Raw genomic sequence first — 25490 nt, 5'->3', positions numbered from 1 at the left:
CTGCCTCGTTGGACCGTGGTCTCCAATTCAGAGTCCCTCTCGGTTCATATTTGTATCTCCTGCCTTGGATTCCTTTATGTCGCTCTCCTCATCGTCCCCAGCACGCTGTCCCACTTAGCCTGCATGGTGTCTCTCCATTTGTAACCTGGGACCATACCTTGCTCAGCGCTGCTGCAAACGTACGCGGTCTTCCTCCCTGAGCGTCCCAGGAGTATGACCCCTTTCGCCTGCGGTACTGTTGGGATCTTTGGAGTCTCCCTGCTCTCTTGGCCCACATTTGGCCACTCTACCCCTATCGCCTGTGCGGACCCGTGACCGCAATTTCAGTCTCTGTGGCCGAGGAGCAAATTTTGGTGGTCAGGGTGGCAGGTTGGTAGGGTGCCATGCTTATCTCTGGCACCACCGTCACTCCTGATTGGGCCGCTTGGGTGTTGGATCCTCTGGCTCACCTCTCTACTGCGGGTGAGATCTGCCACGGGACGCCGCCATGTTGGACTGCTGCTCCAGTTCAGCGTCACTCATTTCATTTTCGGAGCTCCTGCAGTGTGTTCCAATATTTTGCCCATCCCGCAATCCTCCGTGTGCTCCCCCCAGCAAGTGAGTACAGGTTTCCGGGGCTGATATGCGGGTTGAAGGCAGGATCACAGACATGATTACATTCTGCCACCGGAGCCTCCGGCAAACCCAGCTACTCGTCCTTGTTGTTGGCCATGCCCCTTTAGATTTTCAATCAATAAGAAGAAAGGCAGCATGATTTGATAGCGACTCAAGACCCACAATAGTGAAGCAGCTGCGCTCTACAAATCCTCATTGATTGAAAACGGAACCCATAGTTTGCCATGTATTGTACCATTCACAGATACTCATGCCCACAGATACACATGCCCCCAGTACACGCACATTCGGCGCAGATATACCACTTTATTGCTGTGCAGCACTCCACTTAACACCAAAGTAGGCCAAGGAGTGACTTGAGCACACAGCAGCAGAACTGTGAATGAATGAGCATGCGTCCCTCGCCCAAGTGACACAGGTTAAAGAGGACTTGTTCACTGCATGATATGCTGCCAAACCGTCCTTGTGCTGCTTGTAAAGGCAGTAGCATGTCACCGCTATGAGGGAAGTGCTTTGGGTGCCCCTCCTGGTCAGCCAAGACTGCAGTTCTTGAGACAGTATTATGTCATGGCCACACACATGATCCATGTTTGCCTATCACAATAAAAATCAGCCTTGGGGATCCAGACATCAGTACAGTTGGGCGCTCAGGGCAGGGGTGCATACATGTTACCATGCGGAGGACTTTTCTGTCCCAATAGCCAGTTTTAATGCTCTAGATGTGCAGCCTACATGCTAGCATTGCCATACGTTCCTTTATTTAACCTTTTAAAAAAAGAGGTCTGTGGCTGACTGTTTAGTCACTTTGAATTCAGTGACTGTATTACTATAATTGGAGATATTTGTAAAAATGAAACCTAAATATGAGTTTGCCATTTATATACTTTTTGGACTGCAAAGTCTCTTTTCAATGTGTATATGCTTTTTGTCTTTTAAAAGAGCTGGCACACACATAGATGTATATTTTACAAAGTGCTCTGGGATCCCGTCCGTGGGAGGGACAATTCAGTGCTTATGACTTTGATGAGGGTTCCCATGGAATAGAACTAAGATTACATGTAAGAAACTTCATTTATAATATTTCGTGTTAATGTGTAGTTCCTTGTTGTTGTCTGTTAAAAAGGGGATGAGCAGAATGTATGCCTCTGATATTGCCTTAAATTGCCTTCATGGTGAATATAATTCTAGTCTTAGCTCCACCTCCATCACAATGTCTACCCTACCATTCTCACTTAATATATTTTCTGCTTCAGTCGTTCATGTCATAAGCACGGAGAAAGGCCACTGGAAACAAGATCAGCAAACCATTTAGAGTGGTAATTGCATGTGGTCACTGCTGTGGGTGATCCGAGATCGCCTTAAAACTTTCATAGTGACCGCATATGTTAAAAGTAGTTTTCCCAAAACTGCTCGCGGCCTCGGATATCTCCTACTAGTTGTGAAGAAGGCAGAGCTAGAGCTTGTCTTCACCACCATGAAGGTAGTGTTTCCTTTTCTCGTACTTTGAATAGTTGGACTACAACTCTACGGTCAGTGCAAGTGGCTAGTATTGAACGTAAGGCGTTCTTCGTGGTTAAAGAGTAGGGAAAGAGGGCCCCTTAAAAGGGTCTGAAAATGATCTGGATTGATTGTTCACGGGTTCTCACCATGACTGATCTGTATCTGCAAATGATGTCTGTTTTCATAGTTTAGCACTGAACCCCAATGAGAACACCGTATTCTCTCAAGGGAAAACACCGATAAAACGGTACACCAGAGAAGCCGTGCAGAGCTGTATAGACAGGCATGCAGAACCCAAAGGCTTTTCTTTCTTCTTCTTTTCAAAAACATGAGAGTGCAGTCCAAAGAACATTCTTGCAGTGCGACAAATTCAGAATTGCCAGTTTGGTCATTGTATTGATTTGGTTTCGTTCTGAGAATCTACAGTTCTGGTAGAACAGAATAATTCACTTGTTGTCCTTAAACTATTTCATTATTGTGGTTAATGTTCTTGTTTCCATGCAGGTGTTAAGATCATCACTCAGCAGGTGCAACCAAGTAAAATTCTTCCCAAGCCGATGGCGGGCAGCCTCCCCAGCAGCAGCAATGCCCCCATCATGGTGGTGAGCAGCAACGGAACGCTGATGACCACTAAGCTGGTATCGACTCCCGGTGGTAAGCGAAGAGTTACTTTCCTCTCTTGGCGTCCTACATCTGCGAGGAGATGGTTCTTGGATGCCAAACAAAGGCTTTTTCAGAGAAACAATTGAAGCAAGAGAGTCATCAAAAAGATTTAAAGGCTCATACCTTAAAGGGATGCAGTCATTTCCATTGGAAATCTGAAAACTAAAATATTGTTCAATAAAATAGTATATTTTGAGGCAATTCTACTTCACTACGAGTATTAGGAAATTAAATACAGGTCCCAAGTACTGGTATCCTCAAACTATAAATATGGACACAAAGTACATAGACTAAGTTGATGTACCTAATTGTTGACTGCGGGCGCTAGCACAGCGGTTGCACTTTAACACATTGCTGTTCATTTTCCTCTGAGATAAACGGAGGTTGAGCCAGGTGGGTAAATCCCAGAATTTTACATCTGTCGCGTGTGCTTTGTTGACATTTTGTGAGCTTATTCGAAAATGACCATCTGCTTTTTTTGTTGTGCAGTTGGTATGCTGCTGCACATTTTGCATGTTGTAACATCATTCATATGATGCTAAAGCCCAGGGTGTTCAAGCTCTCTTTTGGAAGAGGGCAAGTGCCAGAGGAGAATGTTTGAGATAGATAGTGCTTTAGTTGTCACAGGAACTTGTGTCTCATTGTTTTACTGGTGTTTCTGTTAGAGGTAAACCTCTCCCAATCCAGGTCTATCTAGTCTGAACCACAACTTTAAGAAGTCCTGTTTCAGGGTTTTAGTAGGTTAGCCTATGTCTGTTTTTGGCCAAAATAGGGAGAGGAGGAGAAGGGGGCAATAAGATATGGGAGTGTGTGGTGGGGAAGGGCGCAAGGGGGACGGTTGGTTGATTGTGTGTGTGTGTAATTAAAATGGCAGACGACAAATGTGCCCTTCAGATGTTTCCTTCCTTCATTCGGATGCTCTTTTAAGTCAAGATTGTCCTTCCTACTTTTCAGCCTATAACCCACGTGTCCTCGGCTAAAGAGACACTGACCAGGCTAAATCTCTGAAACTCAAAAGGGCAAAAACAGCTCTTAAGGATTTTGTAGACTTCGTAAAATGCCCCAGTCTTTCCCCTGGCTTACTGTGATAGCTTAAATAACCATTGTTGGGTGGCGTTTTTTGTGTTTCGAAACATTATACCATTAGACTAGGTTAGACTCCATAAGGACTTCACGAGGAGCAAAAGCAGCATTGTGCTGTTCCAAAGACCTGTTCCTCTGCAGCATCTGTAGGGAAGCCGTGCCGCCCATCCTGTGGGATATTTGCCAGCACTGCTCTCTGGGCACATTTTCTAAGGAAAGCTGTCAGCCAGCGCATTCGGGCCAAGGTGTTTGCGAACCTGATCCGATCCTATTTGGTAGGGAAAAAAGAAAATCGAGTAAGGAATATGTTCTTCCAGGTCCTTCCAGTTGTTGTCAGCCATTGCCCTTCAGCTTCACAACTTGCAAGGCATTCCCCGATCTGGCTGTGCCTTACTCTCGCCATGTGGAAATCCACTCCCTGTCTGAAGATCCCCACCCTTGGCGGAAGGGCCCTGGCCCACTAAGATTCATTCCACATGTCGAAGGTCCCCATCCCGGCCATCCAGGCCCAGAGGCTCAATTTGCCCCCTCTTTCAGAGACATGCACGTTAGACATATACAAGCACCGATAACAAGGCAAAAACAAAGCAGAGAGGCCAATGCGCTCGCACCCGAGCTAAGAATATTGACACCCGAGTCATAGCTTCAACATTTCGCGGAGCGGTTGATTCCCAAGCATAGTGTCTTGTGATTAGACTCCCTTCTAGCGCTTGGGCTGCACCGTGTTACCTATTGGTTCCTGGGGCCTATCCGGACCCAGTAAAGACCCTTTCCGTTCTCTCGGTGCTGAGAAAACCTCATGTCTCTGTACCAAGAACATCGAACTACAGCTGCAGGCACCCTCCTCCTAGGGCTTTCTGTCTTACTGATTGAGGCAAAAAAAGTTCTGGGCAACATACTTTGGGAGACTGCTCTATAAGACGTACTGAAGATTTTTACCTGATAGTGAATTTAAAAAATATGTGAATCTATGAAAGATGTCAATTCTGGATAGCTTTAGTTTAGTTGCATGTAATTTATCTTTATAGTACGGGCTGGTAACTTGCGTTTTCTCTTTGGCTAGCTGCACACTTTTGCTGGTAGGTCAACCAGTCTTGCTCTGAATGAATGCCCACTGTAGCCTGCAATAGGGAATAAAAACCCGATTCTCTCGGCGTAGAATTTTTGTTATTCGAAAACCACAATTCGTGTACGTTACCACAAGAGGGAGCCATGGGACCGTGCTCTCATTTTTTCTTTCGTACTAAACGTGATTGCAACAACGTGAACGGTTAAATAGACAATACATTCCAAGAAACGAACTGGGTTGCCTATGCACCTCCTTTATGATCTGCATGTATAACAGGCAGTAAAAGGTGAAATGCAAATGCTCAAAAAGAAAAATAAGGTCAAGTGGAAAGAATAGTGTACATTTGAAAACGGAAATTTTTTTTTAGTGTCTAAAATTTCAAGACTTTATAACGTACTGTTGACACGCAATGAGCAACCCGTTTTATTGATATATTGTGTAATATGGTGCAGAAGTAATATTGATGCATTCTACATAGCTTTCACGGATACCAACCTTTTTCACAGTCGCTTATTGCTTATAAAATGTTTTCTGTTTTATAACATGTTCTCTTAAATGAAACCTGTTTTCAGCGCTTTGAGTTTTAGGTCGAGCCTAGGCAGCTCATGCGCCTTCTCTCCAGATATGTTGTATTCACTCTGTGGGCTTACAGCCTGCCTCCAGCATTTGATAGGCTTTTATCTGAAAGAGACACGTTAGTGATAGATTCTTTACCTTAGAATATACCCAGGCGTCAGGCTGGATCCAGAAAGTTTTTTGTCAGCAGTACCCCTGCGTGTCGGAAGGTGGCGTCGTGCGGCTCCGTGTCCGTTGCTGGCGTCGTAGGCGCCCAGATGACGTCACGGCGCCACCTATGCACGCTGACGTCTGTTCTTTCTTTTCCCGTGCCAGCAAGCGCAGATCTGGTTAGAGCACGTACCCTAGTCACTTTTTGACTAAACTTTTGAGACTTGTTGTCTTCCACTTTTGAGTCTTTGACTCCTGGTGCCACGTAGGGATGCCTGGATTTAAATCCTGCGGGGCCTGTCGCTGTACGATGTCGGTGGCTGACCCCTATGGTGTCTGTCTCTACTGTCTGGAGCGCGACCATAACTCCCGGTCCTGTTCTGACTGTCTGGCCATGGCTCCAAAGGCCTTGCGGGAGCGGTCCCGCAAGCTGCTGGAGGCTCAGCAGTCACCCCCGTGCCGTTCGAGGTCTAGGGGTCGTGCGAGGAGCCATCACCATCGCCCCTCAGGGTCGAAGTCTTCACACTCAGAATCGGGTAAGAGACGTCATAAGAAGAAGTCGAAGAAGCGTTTCCGCTCTCCGACGTCCCCCCGTCGGTCTCCAGATGAGGGGGCTGGGAGTCCCACGCCCGCGGCTCTTTTGGAGCCTGTGAGTCCCGTGGCCTATCCACCTTATCCGGGTCTGTCGGCGGCTCCTGCCCAGGTGCAAGATTTTCTTGCTGCTGTGGACCGCCTTTTCAGGCCTCTGGTTCCCGCCGGCACGCCTTCGGGCCCCGTGGTCCCAGCTGAGGGCCCTCCCTTGCCGCCGACTACGGCGGCGGCTCCGGCCTCAGCGCCGCAGGGGGTTCCGTTAGTTCCAACACCGCCCTTGCCTGGGTTCCTGGACAATTTTGTTCCTGGTTGGGACCCTAATTGGGACACTGAGCCGGACCGGCGCCGTTCACGGCGCCGTTCGACAATTTATATTCCCCTGTCCCTCCCCCACCTCCGCAGCGTGTTCCACGGGCAGTGGAGGAAGGAGACGACTGGGAGGGGTCTGAGGACCCTGTTGCACGGCAGTGCGGGTTGGAACAGGAATGGACAGAAGAGTTGGAGGATCCAGGTGACCTTGACCTCTCATCAGACCCTGGTTTTCTTTCTCCTCCCGCTGTGGCTATGGAGGAGGGCGCCACATACACTGTTATCCTCCGTAGAGCAGCTGAGGCCCTTGACCTCGACCTGACTACGGTGTCCCTCAAAACTAATCTCCCCACTGAAGTACTTCAGCCAGCGGCAAGCTCTATGGAGCCCCTGCTTCCATTCAATGAAGCGTTAACTGACGTATTGATGGGCACCTGGTCTAAACCAGCCACAGGGGTTCCCGTGGATCAATCAATCCATTTGTAGAGTGCACTACTCACCCGTGAGAGACTCAAGGCGCTGGGAGGGGGGGGGTGCTGCTACTGCTCGAACAGCCAGGTCTTGAGAAGTCTTCTGAAGGTCAGCAGGTTCTGGGTCTGTCGCACGGGGATGGGGAGGGTGTTCCAAGTATTGACGGCGAGGTGGGAGAATGATCTGCTGCCGGCGGTCGCTCGTTGGATGCGGGGGACGGTGGCGAGGACGAGGTCAGCGAAGCGAAGCTGGCAGTTCAGGATGTTGAAGGGGAGTCGTTCGTTGAGGTATGCTGGTCCGGCGTTGTGGAGTGCTTTGCGAGCGTGGTTGAGGAGCTTGAAGGTGATCCTCTTGTTGACGGGGTGCCAGTGCAGGTCTTTCAGGTGGGCTGTGATGTGGCGGTGGCGGGGGATGTCGAGGATGAGGCGTGCAAAGGCGTTCTGTATGCGTTGTAGTAGTTTCTGGAGTTTGGCTGAGGTTCCCGCATAGAGGGCGTTGCCGTAGTCCAGCCTGCTTCTGACGAGGGCCTGGGTGACCGTCCTTCTGGTTCCGGTGGGGATCCATCTGTAGATCTTGCGGAGCATGTGGAGGGTGTTGAAGCAGGAGGAGGAGACGGCGTTGACTTGCTGAATCATAGACAGCGATGAGTCCAGGATGACCTCCAGGTTGCGTGCGTGGTCAGTGGGCGTCGGTGCAGCTCCCAGCGCAGCCAGCCACCATGAGTCGTCCCAGGCGGAGGGGGTGGATCCGATGATGAGGACCTCCGTCTTGTCCGAGTTCAGTTTCAGGCGGCTGTTCTTCATCCATTCGGCGATGGCCTTCATTCCTTTGTGGAGGTTGGTTTTGGCGGTGGTGGGAACCTTGGTGAGGGAGAGGATCAGCTGGGTGTCGTCGGCGTATGAGATGATGTTGAGGTCGTGCGATCGGACGATGTTGGCCAGCGGTGCCATGTAGACGTTGAAGAGTGTCGGACTGAGGGACGATCCTTGGGGTACGCCGCAGATGATCTTGGTGTATTTAAATCGGAATGGAGGGAGGCGGACACTCTGGGTTCGGCCGGTGAGGAAGGAGGTGGTCCAGTCCAGGGCTTTGCCGCGGATCCCTGCGTTGTGGAGGCGTGTGTGTAGGGTGTGGTGGCAGACATATGGATAAAAACGTGGCGAGGCACCATCGCCCGGCCTCGGGTGACCCTGCTTTTTTGACAACCCAGCCAACCCCGGAGAGCTTGGTCAGCCAAGCCTCCATTTCCCAAAGCGCAATTCCCTACGGCCCCGCTGGATAAGGAATCCAAGAAGCTGGAACAGTTCAGCAAGAAATGTTCATCTTCCTGCTTAGGGCTGCGGTCGGTGAACACTGCATGCCTCTTGTGCCGCTATTCCCACGCTGTGTGGGATACGGTTGCGCAGGTGCTGCCTCACTGTCCGAAGGAGACTCGGACAGTGCTTTTCCAAGCTGTTACAGAGAGGAAGGATGCAGCAAAGTTCGCCATCAGGTGTGGCCTGGACACCGCGGACTCCCTGGGTAGGGCGATTTCCACCTCCGTGGCCCTACGACGCCATGCCTGGTTGCGGTCCACTGGTTTTTCAGGGGATGTGGGACAGGGGTCAGCGTGCGGGTCAGTCCACCTCCGCCCTCGCAGCATCCGCCTCAAAGCCTTCCTAGTCCGAGCTTTGGGGCACACCCCACGCCGGTGGGTGGCAGGATTCGCCATCGCCTTCCTCATTGGCGTTCCGTTACCTCGTACAGGTGGGTGCTGCAAATCATCCAAAGGGGCTACTCCCTCCCCTTCGAGTATGCCCCTCCAGCCATGCCACTTCAGTTCCACCACATGTCGGGGGACCATTTTGCGCTTTTCCAGCAGGAAGTCATGGCCCTCTTGGCCAAGGGGGCCATCGAGCGCGTTCCTGGGCCGGAAATACGACGTGGTTGTTATTCCCACTACTTTCTGGTCCCCAAGAAGACAAAGGGGGGCCTGCGTCCCATCTTGGACCTCAGGAACGTCAACTGCTTCCCCCGGAAGGAGAAGTTCAAGATGTTGACTCTAGCTCAGGTCTTGCCTGCCATATCCCCGTCCTGCCGGCCCACCGGCTTTACCGGCGGATCACGGTAGGCCACGAGCACTTTCAGTTTGCCGTGCTCCCCTTTGGCCTTACCAGTGCCCCTTGGGTGTTCACAAAAGTGATGGCGGTGGTCACAGCTCATCTGCGCAGATCAGGGGTTCCAGTCTTCCCCTATCTGGACGAATGGTTGTTTAATGCGGGCTCGCCCCAGGCAGTCGTCTCCTACCTCCAGACTGCGGCCGATCTCCTGCATTTGCTGGGGTTCTCCATCAACGTGCCGAAGTCGCACCCGAGTCCCTCTCAGAAGCTCCCCTTCATCGGAGCGGTTCTGAATTCAATGTAGTTTCGGGTTTATCCTCCCGAGCAGCGAGTCTGGGATATTCAGGCTAGGATTCCGATCTTTCAGCCTCTATCCCGGGTTTCAGTCAGGATGACCCTCCGGCTCCTGGGCCTCATGGCCTCCTGCATCCTGCTAGTGCAACATGCCAGATGGCATATGCGGGCTCTGCAGTGGGACCTGAAGTTCCAGTGGGCACAGCATCATGGCAACCTGTCCGATCGCGTTCAGATCTCGGAGGGCACTGCACGACAATTACAGTGGGGGCTCACAAATCTCGACTGGGTCAATGGCAGATCCCTCTCCCTTCCCCAACTGGAGCACACAGTAATGATGAATGCATCCCTCCTAGGATGGGGCGGCCACATGGGAGAGGCGGAGATCAGAGGCCTCTGGTCTCCGGCGGAGTCCTGGCTCCACATCAACCTTCTGGAGCTTTGGGCGATCCGACTTGCACTGAAGACATTCCTTCCTTCTGTCTGGGGAAGTGTAGTGCTGGTGTTCACGGACAACACCACTGCCATGTGGTACTGCAACAAACACGTCGGGTGGGGTCGTGGACCCTATGTCAGGAGGCTCTCCGCCTCTGGACATGGCTGGAACATCAAGGCATTACCTTGGTGGTTCAACACCTGGCAGGTTCTCTGGACGCCAGGGCGGACGAACTCAGCCGCCGGTGCATGTTGGATCATGAATGGCGTCTGAACGTAGCGCAAGGTCTTTTTCTGCAGCGGGAAGAGCCTTGGTTAGATCTATTCGCCACCGAAGAGAACGCGCAATGTCATCAGTTCTGCGCGTTGAAATTTCAAAGGCGGCACTCGCTCGGCGACGCTTTTCGTCACGAGTGGAGCTGCGGTCTGTTGTACGCCTTTCCGCCTATACCACTTCTGCCCAGAGTGCTGAAGAAGATTTGGCGTGACCGTGCCCAAGTCATCCTTGTGGCTCCGGATTGGGCACGAAGATCCTGGTATCCCGAGCTACTCAGCATGGTGAGCTACTCAGCATGGTGATCGATCCCCCGATCCGACTGCCTCTTTGGGAGGATCTTCTGTCGCAGCAGCAGGGGATGTTCCTCCACCCGAACCTGTCCAGCCTCCACCTCCATGTGTGGAGATTGAGCGGCGACAGTTGACAGCTTTCGAAGTCTGTGATGTCATTCTGGCAGCCAGGCGTCCCTCCACTAAGTCAGTATACGCCTGCTGGTGGAACAAATTTGTGGCATGCTGCACAGTGCACCCACCCCGCGTTCCTGTGGGTGCACTCTGTGCCTGGCACCCTTAAAATAGCAGCTTGAAGCGTTAATGGGTTGCAAACCCCCCACCGCCCCATCCCTCCATGTGACAATTCAGTGCCAGTCTTTCTCTAGGTCGGTGGTCTACTTTGTCCAGCTATGCACACACTGTCTGCCATCCATATTACCTACCTCCCCTGTATCCCTCTGCACGCACCCAGAGCCTGGCACCTCTCGGTTCTCCTCCCTTTGACCTTTTACATGTTCCCACTCAGTATGTGGTAACTCTCCAGACTCCCCTTCCCCATGCGCCTCTTGTTGGACACACTGTTCGCTGGCACCCCTATTTCCTCCACTGTGTCTCTGAGCATGCAGACTATTCCTGGCACCTCTTTCGCCCTCCGTCCATCTACATACACTGCTCTGTTAGCAGAATGTGCCCCGTCCCTCTCTCGATCACCCTCCATACACTGTTTGTCTTCACCCTGTACCTGCTGTGTGTTTCGGCTGCTTTTTTGGTGTGCACTCAGTTTTGTTTCTCTGCACCTGGGTCAATTCGTCTGCTTATGCCCAGAGTCTGCAGTGTTTGTATGGGGCCAAGTTCTTATGTGTGACTGCCTGTGTGCACTCTGTATTTGTACGGCATGTTTGCTTGGGGCCTTAGACCACTGGTTAATAAGCCCCAAAGGATCGGACTGCCCCCCCTCTACCCCAGCCCACCTCCAAAGATTTTCCTCTTTCCGTGTAAATTAGTTCCATATCTTCCTTTCGCAGCCTGGGATGGGGCGAGGAATCTCCACCCGTCCCTTAAAGATGCTCTGAGTACAGCTATGGGTCATGGGAGACTTGACAGATTTGAAGACAAAAGATAAGTAGTATCAATAGATGTTGTAGCACCCAGGATAATGTGCTGCATGGTGAAACACTTACAAGGTCCTGAAGGAGAGACCTATTGGCTATGCCAATGCTTGTTTTCTATGTTGTCCAGCACCAATAGTGTCTGCATGGAAACCAGAGTACAGCCTCCTGCCACATTCAAGGGCGCGGCTAAAAGGATAAACATATCATAACAATTCAACTATTGTGTTTGGCTATCTGAAAGAGACACGTTCGTGATAGATTCCTTACCTTAGAATATCCCCAGGCGTCAGAATGTATCCGGTAAGTTTTCGTCAGCAGTACCCCTGTGCGTCGGTAGGCGTCGTCGTACGGCTCTGCGTACGTCGTTGGCGCCGTAGTCGCTGAGATGACGTCGCTGGAGCTACTTAGACGCACGCACGCTGACGTCAGTTCTTTCTTTTTCCGCGCCAGCAGGCGCAGATCCGGAGAGAGCGTTACCCCCAGTCCTTTTTTGACTGAGCTTTTTGGGACTTTTGTCTCTGTTTTTTGAATACTTACACTTCAGGTGTATAGGGATGCCCGGTTTCAAGTCTTGCGCGGCCTGTTCCCCCATGATGTCGGTTTCCCTTTCTTCACCCAGCTCCATATGTACCACCTGTTCGGCAGGCTGTGGAGGACGGGGAGGACTGGGAGGGGTCTGAGGACCCTCTCGCTGCACAATGCGAGTTAGACCCGGACTGGGATGAGGATCCGGGGATGCAGGTGACCAGGATTATACTCCTGAACCTGGCTCACTGTCACCTCCTACCGTCGCTACGGAGGAGGGTGGTTCCTACTCTATGGTGTTGCTTAGGGCGGCCGAGGCTCTCCACCTCGAGCCTTCTACCGTGGCCGTCAGGACTAACTTCCTTACAGAAGTTCTTCGGGCGACGTCTTCTTCTACGGAGCCGCTGCTGCCCTTTAATGATGCACTCTCGGGCGTTCTTTTGGGCACCTGGTCCAGGCCCAACAAAGGGGCCCCTGTGGATAAGAACGTGTTTCGACGCCATCGCCCGGCCCTGGGCGACCCTGTTTTCCTCTCCCAATACCCTACCCCTGAGAGCTTGGTTGTCCAGGCCTCTGCGTCCCGAGCGCGTTCCCTTCCTCACCACCGGACAGGGAATCCAAGAAACTGGAGCAGTTTGGAAGGTTTTTTTCTTCCTCCGGTTCAGGACTGCGGGCTATGAACACCGCATGTCTCTTGGGCCATTATTCCCATTCTGTGTGGGATACGGTTGCGCAAGTGCTGCCTCAGTGTCCGGTGGAGGACCGGACAGTACTCTCCCAAGCTATTGCTGAGGGGAGAGACTCAGCCAATTTCACGATCCGTTGTGGTCTTAACACTGCTGACTCGCTGGGCAGGGTGATTTCCATGACAGTGGCGCTACGCCACCACGCCTAGCAGAGAGCGACTGGCTTTTCTGGGGATGTCCAGAACACATTGATGGACATGCCCTTTGATGGCACTCACATGTTTGGCGATAAGGCGGATTGCGCGTTGGATCGTTTTAAGGACTCGCGGGCTACAGCCAAGTCTTTAGGCCTTTAGGCCACACGCATTCCTTCTCCTTTTCGCTCTTTTCGTGGTCAAGGAAGGGGCGCCCAAACACGTTTGTTTCAGAGCCACAGGCCTGCGCAGCAACAGTCTCAGCGCAGCCGCGGACGTGGGACCCATAGAGGCGGGTCAAGGGGCCAGCGTACAGGTCAGTTAACTAACCCCCCCTGCTGCCCTTACCTCCAAGCCTTCCTAGTCCAGCATTTCAGGCCCACCAGACACCAGTGGGTGGCAGGATTCACCATCACATTGGACAGGTGGGTTCTGCAGATTGTCCGAAGAGGTTACTCCCTCCCCTTCGAGACAACCCCTCCAGCCATGCCACCTCAGTCTCACCGCATGTCAGGGGATCACTTGGCACTTCTCCAGCAGGAAGTTATGGCCCTCTTGGCCAAAGGGGCCATCGAGCGCGTTCCGATGCCAGAAGTAGGTCGTGGTTGTTACTCCCACTACTTCTTGGTTCCAAAGAAGGACAAAGACCTGCGTCCCATCTTAGGCCTTCAGAACGTCAATCGCTTCCTCCGGAAGGAGAAGTTCAAGTTGCTCACACTTGCTCAGGTCTTGTCTGCCCTTGACCCGCAAGACTGGATGGTAGCGTTGGACCTGCAGGACGCGTATTTTCATATCCCCGTCCTGCCGGCCCACCAACTTTCCCTGCGATTCACGGTAGGGCAAGAGCATTTTCAGTTCACCGTGCTCCCCTTTAGCCTTACCAGCGCCCCTCGGGTGTTCACCAAAGAGATGGCGGTGGTCGCAGCTCATCTGCACAGATCAGGGGTTTCAGTCTTCACCTACCTCGACGACTGGTTGTTGAAGGCGGGCTCACCCCAAACAGTCCTCTCCCACCTCCAGACTACGGCCGATCTCCTGCATTTACTGGGGTTCTCCATCAACGTGCCAAAGTCGCACCTGATTCCCTCTCAGAAGCTCCTCTTCATCGGAGCGGTTCTGGACATGGCGCAGTTTCGGGTTTATCCTCCTGAACAGCGAGTCTGGGACATTCGGGCTATGATTCCGATCTTTCAGCCCTTGTCCTGGGTTTGGGTCAGGATGACCTTGAGGCTGCTGGGCCTCATGGCCTCCTGCATCCTGCTAACCAACCATGCCAGATGGCATATGCGGGCTATGCAGTGGGACCTGAAGTTCCAGTGGGCGCAGCATCAGGGGAACCTGTCCGACTACGTCCAGATCTCGGAGGGCACTGCACAACAATTGCAGTGGTGGCTCACGAATCAGCATTGGGTCAGAGACAGATCCCTCTCTCTTCCCCAGCCAGAGCACACAGTGGTGACATATGCGTACCGCCTGGGATGGGGTGGCCACATGGGAGAGGCGGAGGTCAGAGGCCTCTGGTCTCTGGCGGAGTCCCGGCTCCATATCAGTCTTCTGGAGCTTCAGGCGATCCTTCTTTCACTGAAGGCATTATTTCCCTCTGTCAAGGGGAGGGTGGTGCAGGTGTTCCCGGACAACACCACCGCCATGTGGTATTGCAACAAACAAGGCGGTGTGGGGTCATGGACCCTATGTCAGGAGGCTCTGCGCCTCTGGACATGGCTGGAACGTTAAGGCATTTCCTTGACGGTTCAACACCTGGCAGGTTCTTTGAACACCAGGGCAGATAAACTCAGCCATCGGTGCCTAATGGATCACGAATGGCGTCTTCAGTCTGAGGTCTCTTTCAACAGTGGGGAGAGCCTTGGTTAGATCTATTCGCCACCGAACAGAAAGCGCAATGTCATTACTTCTGCGCGTTGGAGTTTCCAAGGCGGCACTCGCTCGGAGATGCTTTTCGTCACAAGTGTAGCTGCGTTCTATTGTACGCCTTTCCGCCTATACCACTTCTACCCAGAGTGCTGAAGAGGATCAGACGCGACCGGGCCCAAGTCATTCTTGTGGGCCCGGACTGGGCTCGAAGAGTTTGGTATCCCGAGCTACTCAGTATGAGCATGGATTCCCCAATCTGACTGCCTCTAAGGGAGAATCGTCTGTCGCAGCAACAGGGGACGGTCCTTTGCCCGAACCTGTCCAGCCTCCACCTACATGTGTGGAGATTGAGCGGCGACAGTTGATTCCGTTTGACTTGCCTCCTGAAGTCTGTGATGTCATTCTGCCATCCAGGTCTCCCTCCACTAAATCGGTTTACGCCTGCAGGTGGAACAAATTTGTGGAATGGTGCACAGCAAAGGCTCTGGATCTCCTTTCTGTCCCTCTTTCGGAGGTCCTTTTGTTCCTTCTTTCTCTGGCCCAGCAGGACTCTGCTCTGGACACTATTAAGGGCTACCTTTCTGCAATTTCAGATTTTCTCAGGCTTCCTGATCAGCCCTCTCTTTTCAAGTCCCCTGTTAATAGATTTCTCAAAGGCATTACTCACCTTTTCCGTTTTTGATGCCGCAGTGGGACTTGAATCTGGTTCTTACTTTTCTGATGTGCGCTCCCTTTGAGCCGCTTCACAACTGTCCTCTTTGTTTATTTACTTTGAAGACTGCTTTCCTGGTTGCCATCACCTCCGCGTGAGTGAGCTCCAGGCTCTTTCCTGTAAGCCTCCTTTTCTGTCGGTTCATCCGGACAAGGTTGTGCTCCGCACTCGTCCTTCCTTCTTGCTAAAGGTTGTCACTGCCTTCCACATTGGGCAAACTATCACCTTGGCCACTTTCTTTCCGCCTCCACATCCTTCCAGAGAGGAAGAAAGGCTCCATCGTCTGGACCCAAAACATGCGCTTACATTTTATTTGAATCGCACACAACAGTTCCGGGTGGATGACCAGCTCTTTGTTGGCTACGTAGGTGCCAAGAAAGGCCGGGCTGTACACAAGAAGACTATCTCCCGCTGGGTTGTCTTGTGTATCAAAGCCCGTTATTCTCTGGCTAAAAAGGAACCCCCGGTGGGGTTGCGCGCCAATTCTACCAGGGCGACAGCAGCTACTACTGCACTGGGACGTGGTGTCCCCCTGCAAGACATCTGTCAGGCAACCACGTGGGCCTCGCTGCACACTTTTACTAAGCATTATTGCCTTGACAGTCTGGTCCAGAGAGACTGCTTCTTTGGCCGTTCTGTTTGTGACTTTCTGGTGTGATCTTGGTTCGCAGACCCACCACCGGGGTTGGTATTGCTGGGGTATCTGTTCTAAGGTAAGGAATCTATCACTAACGTGTCTTTCAGATGCACAAGTTACTTACTTGTGTAACTATATATCTGTAAGAGACATTAGTTAGTGATAAATTCCTTACCGCCCCACCCATCCTCGCCGTTCTGCGAACTGATTTCTAGGGTTAAGGTCATCCCTTTCAGGGCCCTAGTTTCAATGCACCAGTGGTCAGTATCTTGCATAGCTCCACGTTCCTGGCGCGGAAAGTCGTGTACAGAACTGACATCAGCGTGCATGGGCGCGTCAAAGTAGCTCCAGCAACGTCATCCGGAGGACTACGATGCCAACGACGTACGCGGAGCCATACGACGACGCCTACTGACCTGCAGGGGTACTGTTGACGAAAACTTTCCGGATCCAGTCTGACGCCTGGGGATATTCTAAGGTAAGGAATCTATCACTAACTAATGTCTCTTACCGATATATCGTTACACAAATAAGTAACTTGTGCGTTAATACTTCAGTATTTTTAAATGATTTAAGGCATTGATGTCGGACACACTTGTGGGAGTTATGAGTGCTGCACAAAAGGTGGCTTGTTGGTAGAGGCATCAGCCTTTCCTTCCTAGATTTCTCAAGCTGTTTATAAGTGCAGATCGTGGACCGTCTGAGTTAATTAATTTGTGTCACCGGTACACCCATTTTACCTTATTTGCCAAAATCTGCAGTGTAAAAGAGTCGATGTAGTCCTTAGTATAACTAAAAAAATATAATTTGGTGGACAACAACGGTGTTCTTACAATGAAGAGAAGCGACTGGTTGCTTTCATTGCAGAGGAAACGGGCTAGTTGTGTAGAACAGTGTGGTAGCTCATTGTCATTTACAGGCAGCAGCTTTTCCATTGAAATGGCCACTAAATTTGCATTAACATCCAGTTTTACTGATAAAACTATATAGCACACAAATGATAAGTGGAAATCGCTTTTCAGTGAATATTTATCATTTGTGCATTTGTAAAGTGTCTAGATTTGTTTTGATTCTACTAAAATGTGTTTCCAGCACATTACAAAAAATGTGCTCAAGTTTTCCTAACTTCTGAATGCGTACAGTTCATTAACAGATGTTTACATTTTAATGTGTTGCAAAAAAAAACAACATCCTACAGACTTTCCTTTCCCACTCCCTGTACTCCAGCAAGATGTCACATTGTCACGTAATTTAAAAACTCCTCAGAGAAAGAAAATTACCAATCCCCATGTTAAAAGAATAAGCAGCAATTTATCAGAAGATAGTCTGATATTTGACCTCTGTCTTTGATGCACCGGTAAATGTGACAAGATAAATACAAAATTTAAAAGCATCTAATTTACTGCTCGACCTTCCCGACACTGTAGCAGGGTTTCACTGTCGGGGGGTTAGCTGTTACATAGGAGAGCTTTGTAATACAATATTAAATGTAATATTTTTATCTCCAGCTACGTAACAGCTACAACATTAATTCTTGGACTTTTTAAAATATTGAATACAAGCCCAGTTCACTGCTAAGTCCTATTTGTAATACATATTTTGGAAAAGGCAGTTTTTGAAAGTTACCTTTTCCATACCTAGAGCCTCACATTTCTCACATTCACGCATACAAATATATTTTCTAAAATCATAAATGCATCTGACATATTTCGGTACATTTTCATTTCATACTCCTTGCAATATCAGCTGTGTTTAATATTTCTTTATTTTAAATAGGTACCCAGACGACTTACACGCGGCCAGCAGTCACCTCTACTCTTGGGGCTCGGATGGCATCTACACCAGGAGGTGCCACCTATGTCAAAACAACCAGTGGGAGCATTATTACTGTAGTACCCAAATCCTTGACTTCTCTGGGAGGCAAGATAATCAGCAGCAATATTGTTTCTGGTAGGTTTTTGAATTTGTAGTGGATATTCTACTCAATTGTGGTGTTTTGTTCAGCTTTTAGATAACTGTGCCTTCTTTGTGCAGATCATTTCTCTGTGTGGCTTTTTCTTGTGAGCGAGGATAATTAGGGGATGTAATGTTAAAGCAATGCATCGCTACAACATGTAGTGTTTGGGCCCGTAATTGCTTTTGTGTCTTTCTTTTTTATGTATTTTTTATCCTGGGCAGCATAAACCATTCGGTGTCTGACCATCTCTCTGATGTCAGGGACCTGCCCCGGAAGCCCCTTTGCATGGTACACAACTTCAGATTCCTTTTTCCAGCCTTTGGAGCAGGAAGCATAGCAGGAACACGGAGGATATTCGAGAATTTTTTGAGTTTTCATCAATGGATCGTGACCTTGAGAATGCTGAAGGAATTTGAATGATATATGGCTGATGTCGAGGGAAAAGAGCTTCCACCAAGAATTTTTTTTTTTATAATATAAAGGAAGCTTACTTTCTGAAGAACTTCAACTTCAAGGAGTTGGAAAATGAACATCGGGGATTTCGCATATCCCCTTTAGATTCTGCCTGAAGTGCCACCACACATATGCACAAAAGGGCAGCCATGAGGTTTGTCTGCCAAATTAATTATCACGGCTTGGAGGGCTGTTGCACATGTGCTGAGTTCAGCTCATCGCACTGAAGACTAGGGAAATGTAGAGGTCGGCTCACTACTCCACAGCACAGTCACAAAAAACATTGCTGAAAGATCTTGGGTTGTCGAGCGATGAAGAGCACCCAGAGGAAACGAAGTTGAAGAGTTCACCAAAAAAGGCATCGAACAGGATTTCAAAAGACATTGAAGCAAAGAATCTCCATATAATAAAACACTGGGGCACAATCGTTAATTCAGCTCCTGCACTTTAGTTTTCAGTGAATGGTCATCAATCTCCGTAATGCTTTTTTTAATGAAGAATTTTATTGGCATTTCTGAGTGATTATAAAACAGGTCAAGGTAAGATAAAAAAACAAAGTTATAGATTTAGGCATCAATTCTCATGCATGGAAATTTTATTTGTTAATGTGGTGTGGGATGCTATCGCGCCTAGAGTTTGTTTTGGCCTATGCTCTTCTGAGAAACTAATTTAAGCAGTATTTTTACTCCAGACCTATGGAATTTCTATGAATAGAGTGTTTGTCCCTATCTCTTGTCTATAAGTCCATGACTTTGAAAGTAAATGTGTTCTTAACTGCACCAGGCAAAGAATAACTCTCTAAACTGGTGCTGATCTCTATTACAAGGCAGCCACAGTACTGCTACGTCCGTCTAATACGGCTCTCAAGCACTCCACTGTTCACTGAGTCAGTCCAACACTTCTGACCTTGCATCAGGGCCAAAGTGTTTATCAAGAACACATATCGCTGAATCTCCGAGTCTTGCTCTTGATGAGCTAAAGTACAAACACTTAGATCAGGGGTCTCCAACCTTTTCTGCAGTGAGAGCTACTTCTGATCCGTGAAAATCATTGCGAGCTACTAAAGGCCAAGCAACTTGTACATTATTCCCAAAGTCCCTCCATGCCTAGCTTCATTGACGAGGAATAAACAGACACCTATTTAGTGTCTGCAATGCACAATATGAAACCAGAGAGCCTGTTATTAGTCCTGGCTTTCCTCTTCAACAAACTGTGTACTCCTGACCTCTACCATAACCAGCTAAGAAACTACAATCATAAGAAATCATACTAAAACTAGAAATTTCATACTAAAAACCATATCATGTACATCTGTCTCTCACACCTTTTCATCCACCTCACTACTACGTTCCATAACTCGGGAATAGAACCTCAGTGATCATCGCGCACAACATGGAACACTTCCCACATAGGCTCAAAAAATAAAGACAACACCTTTCCGACCAGAAGCCCTACCTGGATTGGCTTGCACTGCAGGGTAGTGAGCATTATAAACAAATGCTGCAATACAAATATTTTATTATATCATACCTCCTTTTTCTAATCCACATCATCACATGACCAGACCTTGAAATGCCAGAGTTCAGGGTGTGCACTGAACTAATTCTCTCATAACAGACTTTAAATTTGTTCCATGTAATAATAACCGATTCCACATGTATGGTGCACATGACTTGCCACTTAGTTTATATAATTATAGCATTATCATCAGGGATGGTGGTAGTCAATGATTGGTTCATGTTCAAAAGTTATTAATTCTGAAAATGCCTCTCAATGTAAGTACTGTAAAATGCTGTTCATACGAAAGAAATATACGTTATGATTTTCAAAACATTCAATCATATTTTTATATGCCTTTTGTGCCACTATTTGCATTGTTTTCAACTCTTTACTCAAGCAAGGAAGGGGCCTCAGACCGTCGCTTCCTTGGCCCATGCTCAACTCTCCTAATTAATTTATTGGCCTCGTTTACAATAGAAACATATGGCCACTGCAAGGGTGAGGAACTGTTTTGAATGGGATACAGTAGAAGTGAATTGTGAAGCCTTGCACTTCATTGTAAATTACTCGCATGATATCATGAAACTAAATGCGTTTTACACGTGTTTTGTGTTAAAAAAAGAAGCACCTCTTGGAAGTTCTTCCTGGGTACAAACCGGAGCCAGTAACTTAATTATGCATTCTTTGGACTGGAAGAGGAGAGTGTGTGTGTCTTCAGGCCAGCGGTCTGAGCCGCATTTCTCAGCAGTAGCAAACGACCTTATGTTAATGTCTGCACCAGATACAAGGCTCACTGGACGTCTTCAGGTAGCTAGAAATCACGAGAGCTGTCACGGATCTTAAACCTGCACGCTAGAGTTAGAGGGGGCAAACAGCGTTTTGTCGAGCAAATCCTCCCTGTCTGAAGTGATCGTTGCCAGAGATGGAAAGATTACTTGGAGGAGGGAGCATCCGCGCTGTGGGTAACAGTGCAATGTTTCACCAAATGCCCCCCCCCCCCGACCCCCTCTCACTACTCTTTTTACGGTGCCAAGGCAATGTCGTTTCCACAGCAAAATTAAAGTAGCGTAAAACAAATGTCATCTCATTGATTGCTTAAACCTACGTGTTCTAAATAAATGTGCACAGGTGTACTCCATGGTGGCAGGATAGATCGCTGCGTTAAGAGTTTGCTGTTTATAGTAAATCACTTTTGTATATATATGGCATTTCATACCGCCTGCTGCCATCTGTAAGTGCTGTAAACAGTAGTAGATATTACTATTATTACCCATTGCATTGGTACTCAATCTACTGAGCTCAGACGGCTAGATGGCTGAGTGGGCCTGGCCGGCATTTGAACCTGCAGCCCAGCACGCGTTTCAGCTCAGTGAGCCATGCACCTGCTCATCTGCATCTGTGTGCTACAAGCAGCTCACTGGTTGGAAGCCCGGCGTGCCCGACGAAAACTCTTTTTCCTCCAGAAGTCGGTAAAGAGACTAACAGTGAGTTGAGCCGCAGTAGGACTTTTTATTTACTCTGCGGTAGCAAGTACTATTTAAAAGGAGAGTTATTCAGAAGCGTTAGTTAAGACCGCAAGACTCCTATTATTTAGAAGGCATGTGTACCTGCTCTGAAGTTTGCGTGGTGCTGGCCTCATCAGTGTTAGGACCTTTCCATTTGGCTAATTCTGCCGCAGGCTGCCGCTCCGGCCGCAAAATGCACAGGATCATGGCAGGAAGGCATGCAGCAAAAGGCGGGCAGCAAAAGGCGCGCATAGTGGTTCTCCGTGGGCAGCCAACACTGCCCATGCGCTGGCTGACGTCAACAGTTTCACCCCGCCCTAGATGGGCTCAAATTGCAATTGGTTCCCACCGCGGCAGAGAAGGAACTGCAAAAGGCCTAAAAAATAAACAAAATGACAACAATAGGCTACTAAAGTGGGAGTCAGGCCGCGAGCTACTGGCAGGGCATCTGCGAGCTACCGGTAGCTCGCGATCGACCGTTTGGAGACGCCTGACTTAGATGGTTGCAGAGATGTCTTGACTTAGCCCCTGTTCCATTCTTTTCCAAAACATACAGTGCAATGTGGAAACGTTTCTGCCTCTGTTGTGCAGGTTGAGTCCTGCACCCACTGCAGTAGAGCCCCATCAGATAATGCCATACCTTTTACATCTGGCCTCAAGCATGCCACCGAAAACGTTCACCTGGTGACCAGCTCTAAATACTGACTCTTCTCAAAGGCATTTGTTCTTCTTGCAAAAAGTGATCAAAGAGTACATGAAAGGACTGTTTTGTCCTTTTCCCGTACTAAGGTGGCAGTCAGTTCCTTGAGAACTGAACACAGTTCTCTGCCAGCTCATGACACACCATTTCAACTAATCCACCAAACTGATTTTAAATTCCTCTCCTCAAAAACGATACTGCTGCTTGTTTTGACTTCATCCAGATGAGTGATTCATTTATAGGACTTGACTGTCAAGAATGTCTTTTTCTGGTTCTTTAAGGATAAAGTGGTGTTGCAGATAACCCAAAAGTGTGCGCCCAAAGCATCATCTGACTTCCATCTCAACATACCAGTAGTCCTTCGCTCCTTCTTTTCAAACCCTTCATTAACTGTGGAGGTAGCCTAGTGCACTCTATATATGTGAAGGTTACCAAAATGTTACTTATTAAAGACTATTAAAAGAAATTGAGCCACTTTGGACACTCCCTCTCTAAGCAATGCCTAGTATGATGGCTATTATTCTTCATCTTCTGCTGTTCAAAAACATAAAGCAACTCCTTGGATATAAGAGTGATGGTGTACTCTACTAAGGGTATCCTCAACGTTGGCTCGGTATGCTGGAGTGCTTCTCCATGGCCTCTTCTTTGCAGCAACCTGAACTAATAAGTGCACGTACATCAAGCCCGACTAGCTGCATATGAATACAGCAGCAGAACCTTTGTGAGACAGGCTTTTCTGTGTTACATGTTTCAGTACGCCAGTGTTTAATATGAGGCTGGTAGTTTCCGGTGCACAGCACCGTCACTGAATTGTCAACACCAGCACCTGCACACAGTGGCGCTGTTTGTCTAATTTAGAGATTAGCACAACATCAGTTGTTTATTAATTCAATATGTATTAAAAATTACTAATACCTGCCACCTAAGGCATCCTTATAGCTTTGCGGGCCTGTAATCGTTTGAATTGTCACAGTTGCAGGGGTGTTATGGTTGGTAGTTGTATTGGTGCTGCCTTTGGCAGTGCTGTAGGGGCAACAGGTGATGCCAGCTCAAATGGCCTCTTGAGGAGGGCCTTGCACTTATATTGTTTACTAATTAAGCACTGCAGTATGCCCACTACCCACTTCCTTTATATATTAATATCTGCTAGCTTACCCAGCATTGCTCTGTCATACATTGACAACCATACCTCTTCCCTGTCAGAGCCCACTGATTTTTACATTCCACATATGTGCCTACTGTGCTAGGTGGTGTTTAAGGGGACTTTGCGTATTCAGCACATTTGCTTCATTTGCGGAAGTAACAGTGCTTTTCAGTGAGGTGAATTTACTACTAAACACTGTGTTTTGGGCTTATCACCATTTTATCACTGTTCTGCACTCATTTAAAATACCAGGGACTTCCAGCCAGACAACGGGTAATGATTCTGGCATGTCAGTCTATCAAAGGTACCAATGCTAAAGAACACTACTGTCAGGTAATTAACTTATTTCTTATAAACAAAGAACATTTTAAGATTGTAAGCTTCTGGCATTAAATAATGCTATGGCTCAGTCATCAGTACTCCCACCTGGGGAAATAATTGGCCATTCTTTCAGGAGTTGATTTGCCACTGCTACTTTCTTGTTCATGGTACATTTTCAGTAGTCACTTCTCGCATTCGTTTGCTCAACAATTGTATGAGTTACAAAGACCGCTTCTTTTTTGGGAGGTTGCTGGTTCACTGTAATTTGGATAGCTTAGATTGTTCTTGATATTAAGATTTCCCTCATCTACAATTGTTGGGTCGTTATTGCAAATCTTTGAAAGATAACAAAATCTTTATGAGAAATTGTTGCTCATCGTAAGTAATGTAAAGTTTTAGAAACCCGCTGTAGGAGAGTAGGGTCTGCAATCCTATGATCACCCAGATTTTTTGCTTTTGCTTCATTGGTTTACGACTTTCCCTGGCTGTGGGCCTGCCAATCAGACCCACAGCCTAGCTGTTCTCTCTCGAAATTAACACACATGTACATTAGGTGCATCCACTAATTGGAACTGGGCCGCCTTGTCAGTCCCTGTCTCAGCATACCACAGGTATCCAGGGCATCGGTGTACCCAGGGCCAACCAGGGGCTGCAGCATGTATTATGCCACCCCTGGATGGCCGCCCAAATTTGACACAACTGGCTGCACGACAGCTGGGGCAAGGTGGTGTAATCACCCGTTGCTGTAGGTGTAGTATTCCTATACCTAACCCTAAAATGGACACATGGATTCCTATCAGTCACTCCTATGGCAGGCCTTATCAATCCTGAAGGCAGAGTGCTGGGGATCATGTGGGACGGTGCTCTGGCGCGAGCTGAGCCCGTCGACGGCTTGCGGAACCAAGTCCTAAATAGCCGTTCCATGGTGACGCGGGCCAACTACCTTAAAATGCATTATAATCCTTGCGGTTAGTTGCTAACTTTGGCCTTGCATCACCTACACATGTCGAGTAAGGTGTCATACAAATTGGAATACGAACCCCTCGCCAATTCTGGCGACGGGGTTAGCATTCCACCCTTCTAGAGGGACACGACATGGAAGTAACCTTGAACCCCGGTTAAAGTTGACTCAAGCCTCAGCATCACAAAAAGGATGCTGCCACCAGACACAAGTCTGACCTCCTGCTGCTGGGAGACCTTCCAGCGAAGGGGGCTTGGACATAGGGTTTCCTGTCGAGGGCGGTGTTAGCACCATCCCAGACAGGGTTTGTGTATCCCAGGTAGGCAGGGCTGAAAGGAAGGTGATTGCAAGTGGCACCCCGGTGCTCACTGTGCATAGCCCGGCTCAAACCAGTTTCGGGGGCACACCAGCCCCTGAGCTGGGGCGAAGCCGGACAAAGGATAGGGGTGTAACCACCCCCCTCCTGGTCCCACCCAGAGGTAGGACCTAGTCACAGGCCAGCCCCTTTTTCCTAGAATAAAGGTGGGAGCGGGTCCCCTTCCCAAATTGGATAATTCTGAATCTTGAACTACTTTCCACGAAAGGAACTCTTGACTTTTCTGAAGACTCTCCCTTGTGGCTAAGGAGTAGCCACCCTGCACCAGCAGGCACCAACTAAGCGCTTGCGGTTTGCTGTACGTCTCTCCCACGGATCAAGACTGCCCAGCTCGACGAGACCCGGGTTCCCTGCCATCTCTGACCTCTACCTACATCATCAGCCCAGCTGAGATTCGTAGGTGTGACGAGACCTGCGGGACCGGCCATCTT

General features: G+C 49.0%; 1 protein-coding gene across 7 annotated transcripts in view; it reads left to right on the top strand.

Annotated features, from left to right (window-relative positions):
- Positions 1–25490, top strand: part of EMSY (EMSY transcriptional repressor, BRCA2 interacting) — a 402733-nt gene that overhangs the window by 126705 nt on the left and 250538 nt on the right. For all 7 annotated transcript variants that reach the window (XM_085623273.1, XM_085623278.1, XM_085623276.1 and 4 more), the window contains exons 10-11: positions 2620–2769; positions 17919–18092. In XM_085623273.1, coding sequence (XP_085479399.1) covers positions 2620–2769; positions 17919–18092 — 324 coding nt within the window. The remainder of the gene's footprint in view (positions 1–2619; positions 2770–17918; positions 18093–25490) is intronic.

Source organism: Triturus cristatus, chromosome 8, assembly GCF_964204655.1.
Source record: "Triturus cristatus chromosome 8, aTriCri1.1, whole genome shotgun sequence".
Taxonomy (NCBI): Eukaryota; Metazoa; Chordata; class Amphibia; order Caudata; family Salamandridae; genus Triturus; species Triturus cristatus.
The sequence above is the reverse complement of the archived record's forward strand: the minus strand, read 5'-3'. Positions and strand labels throughout refer to the sequence as shown.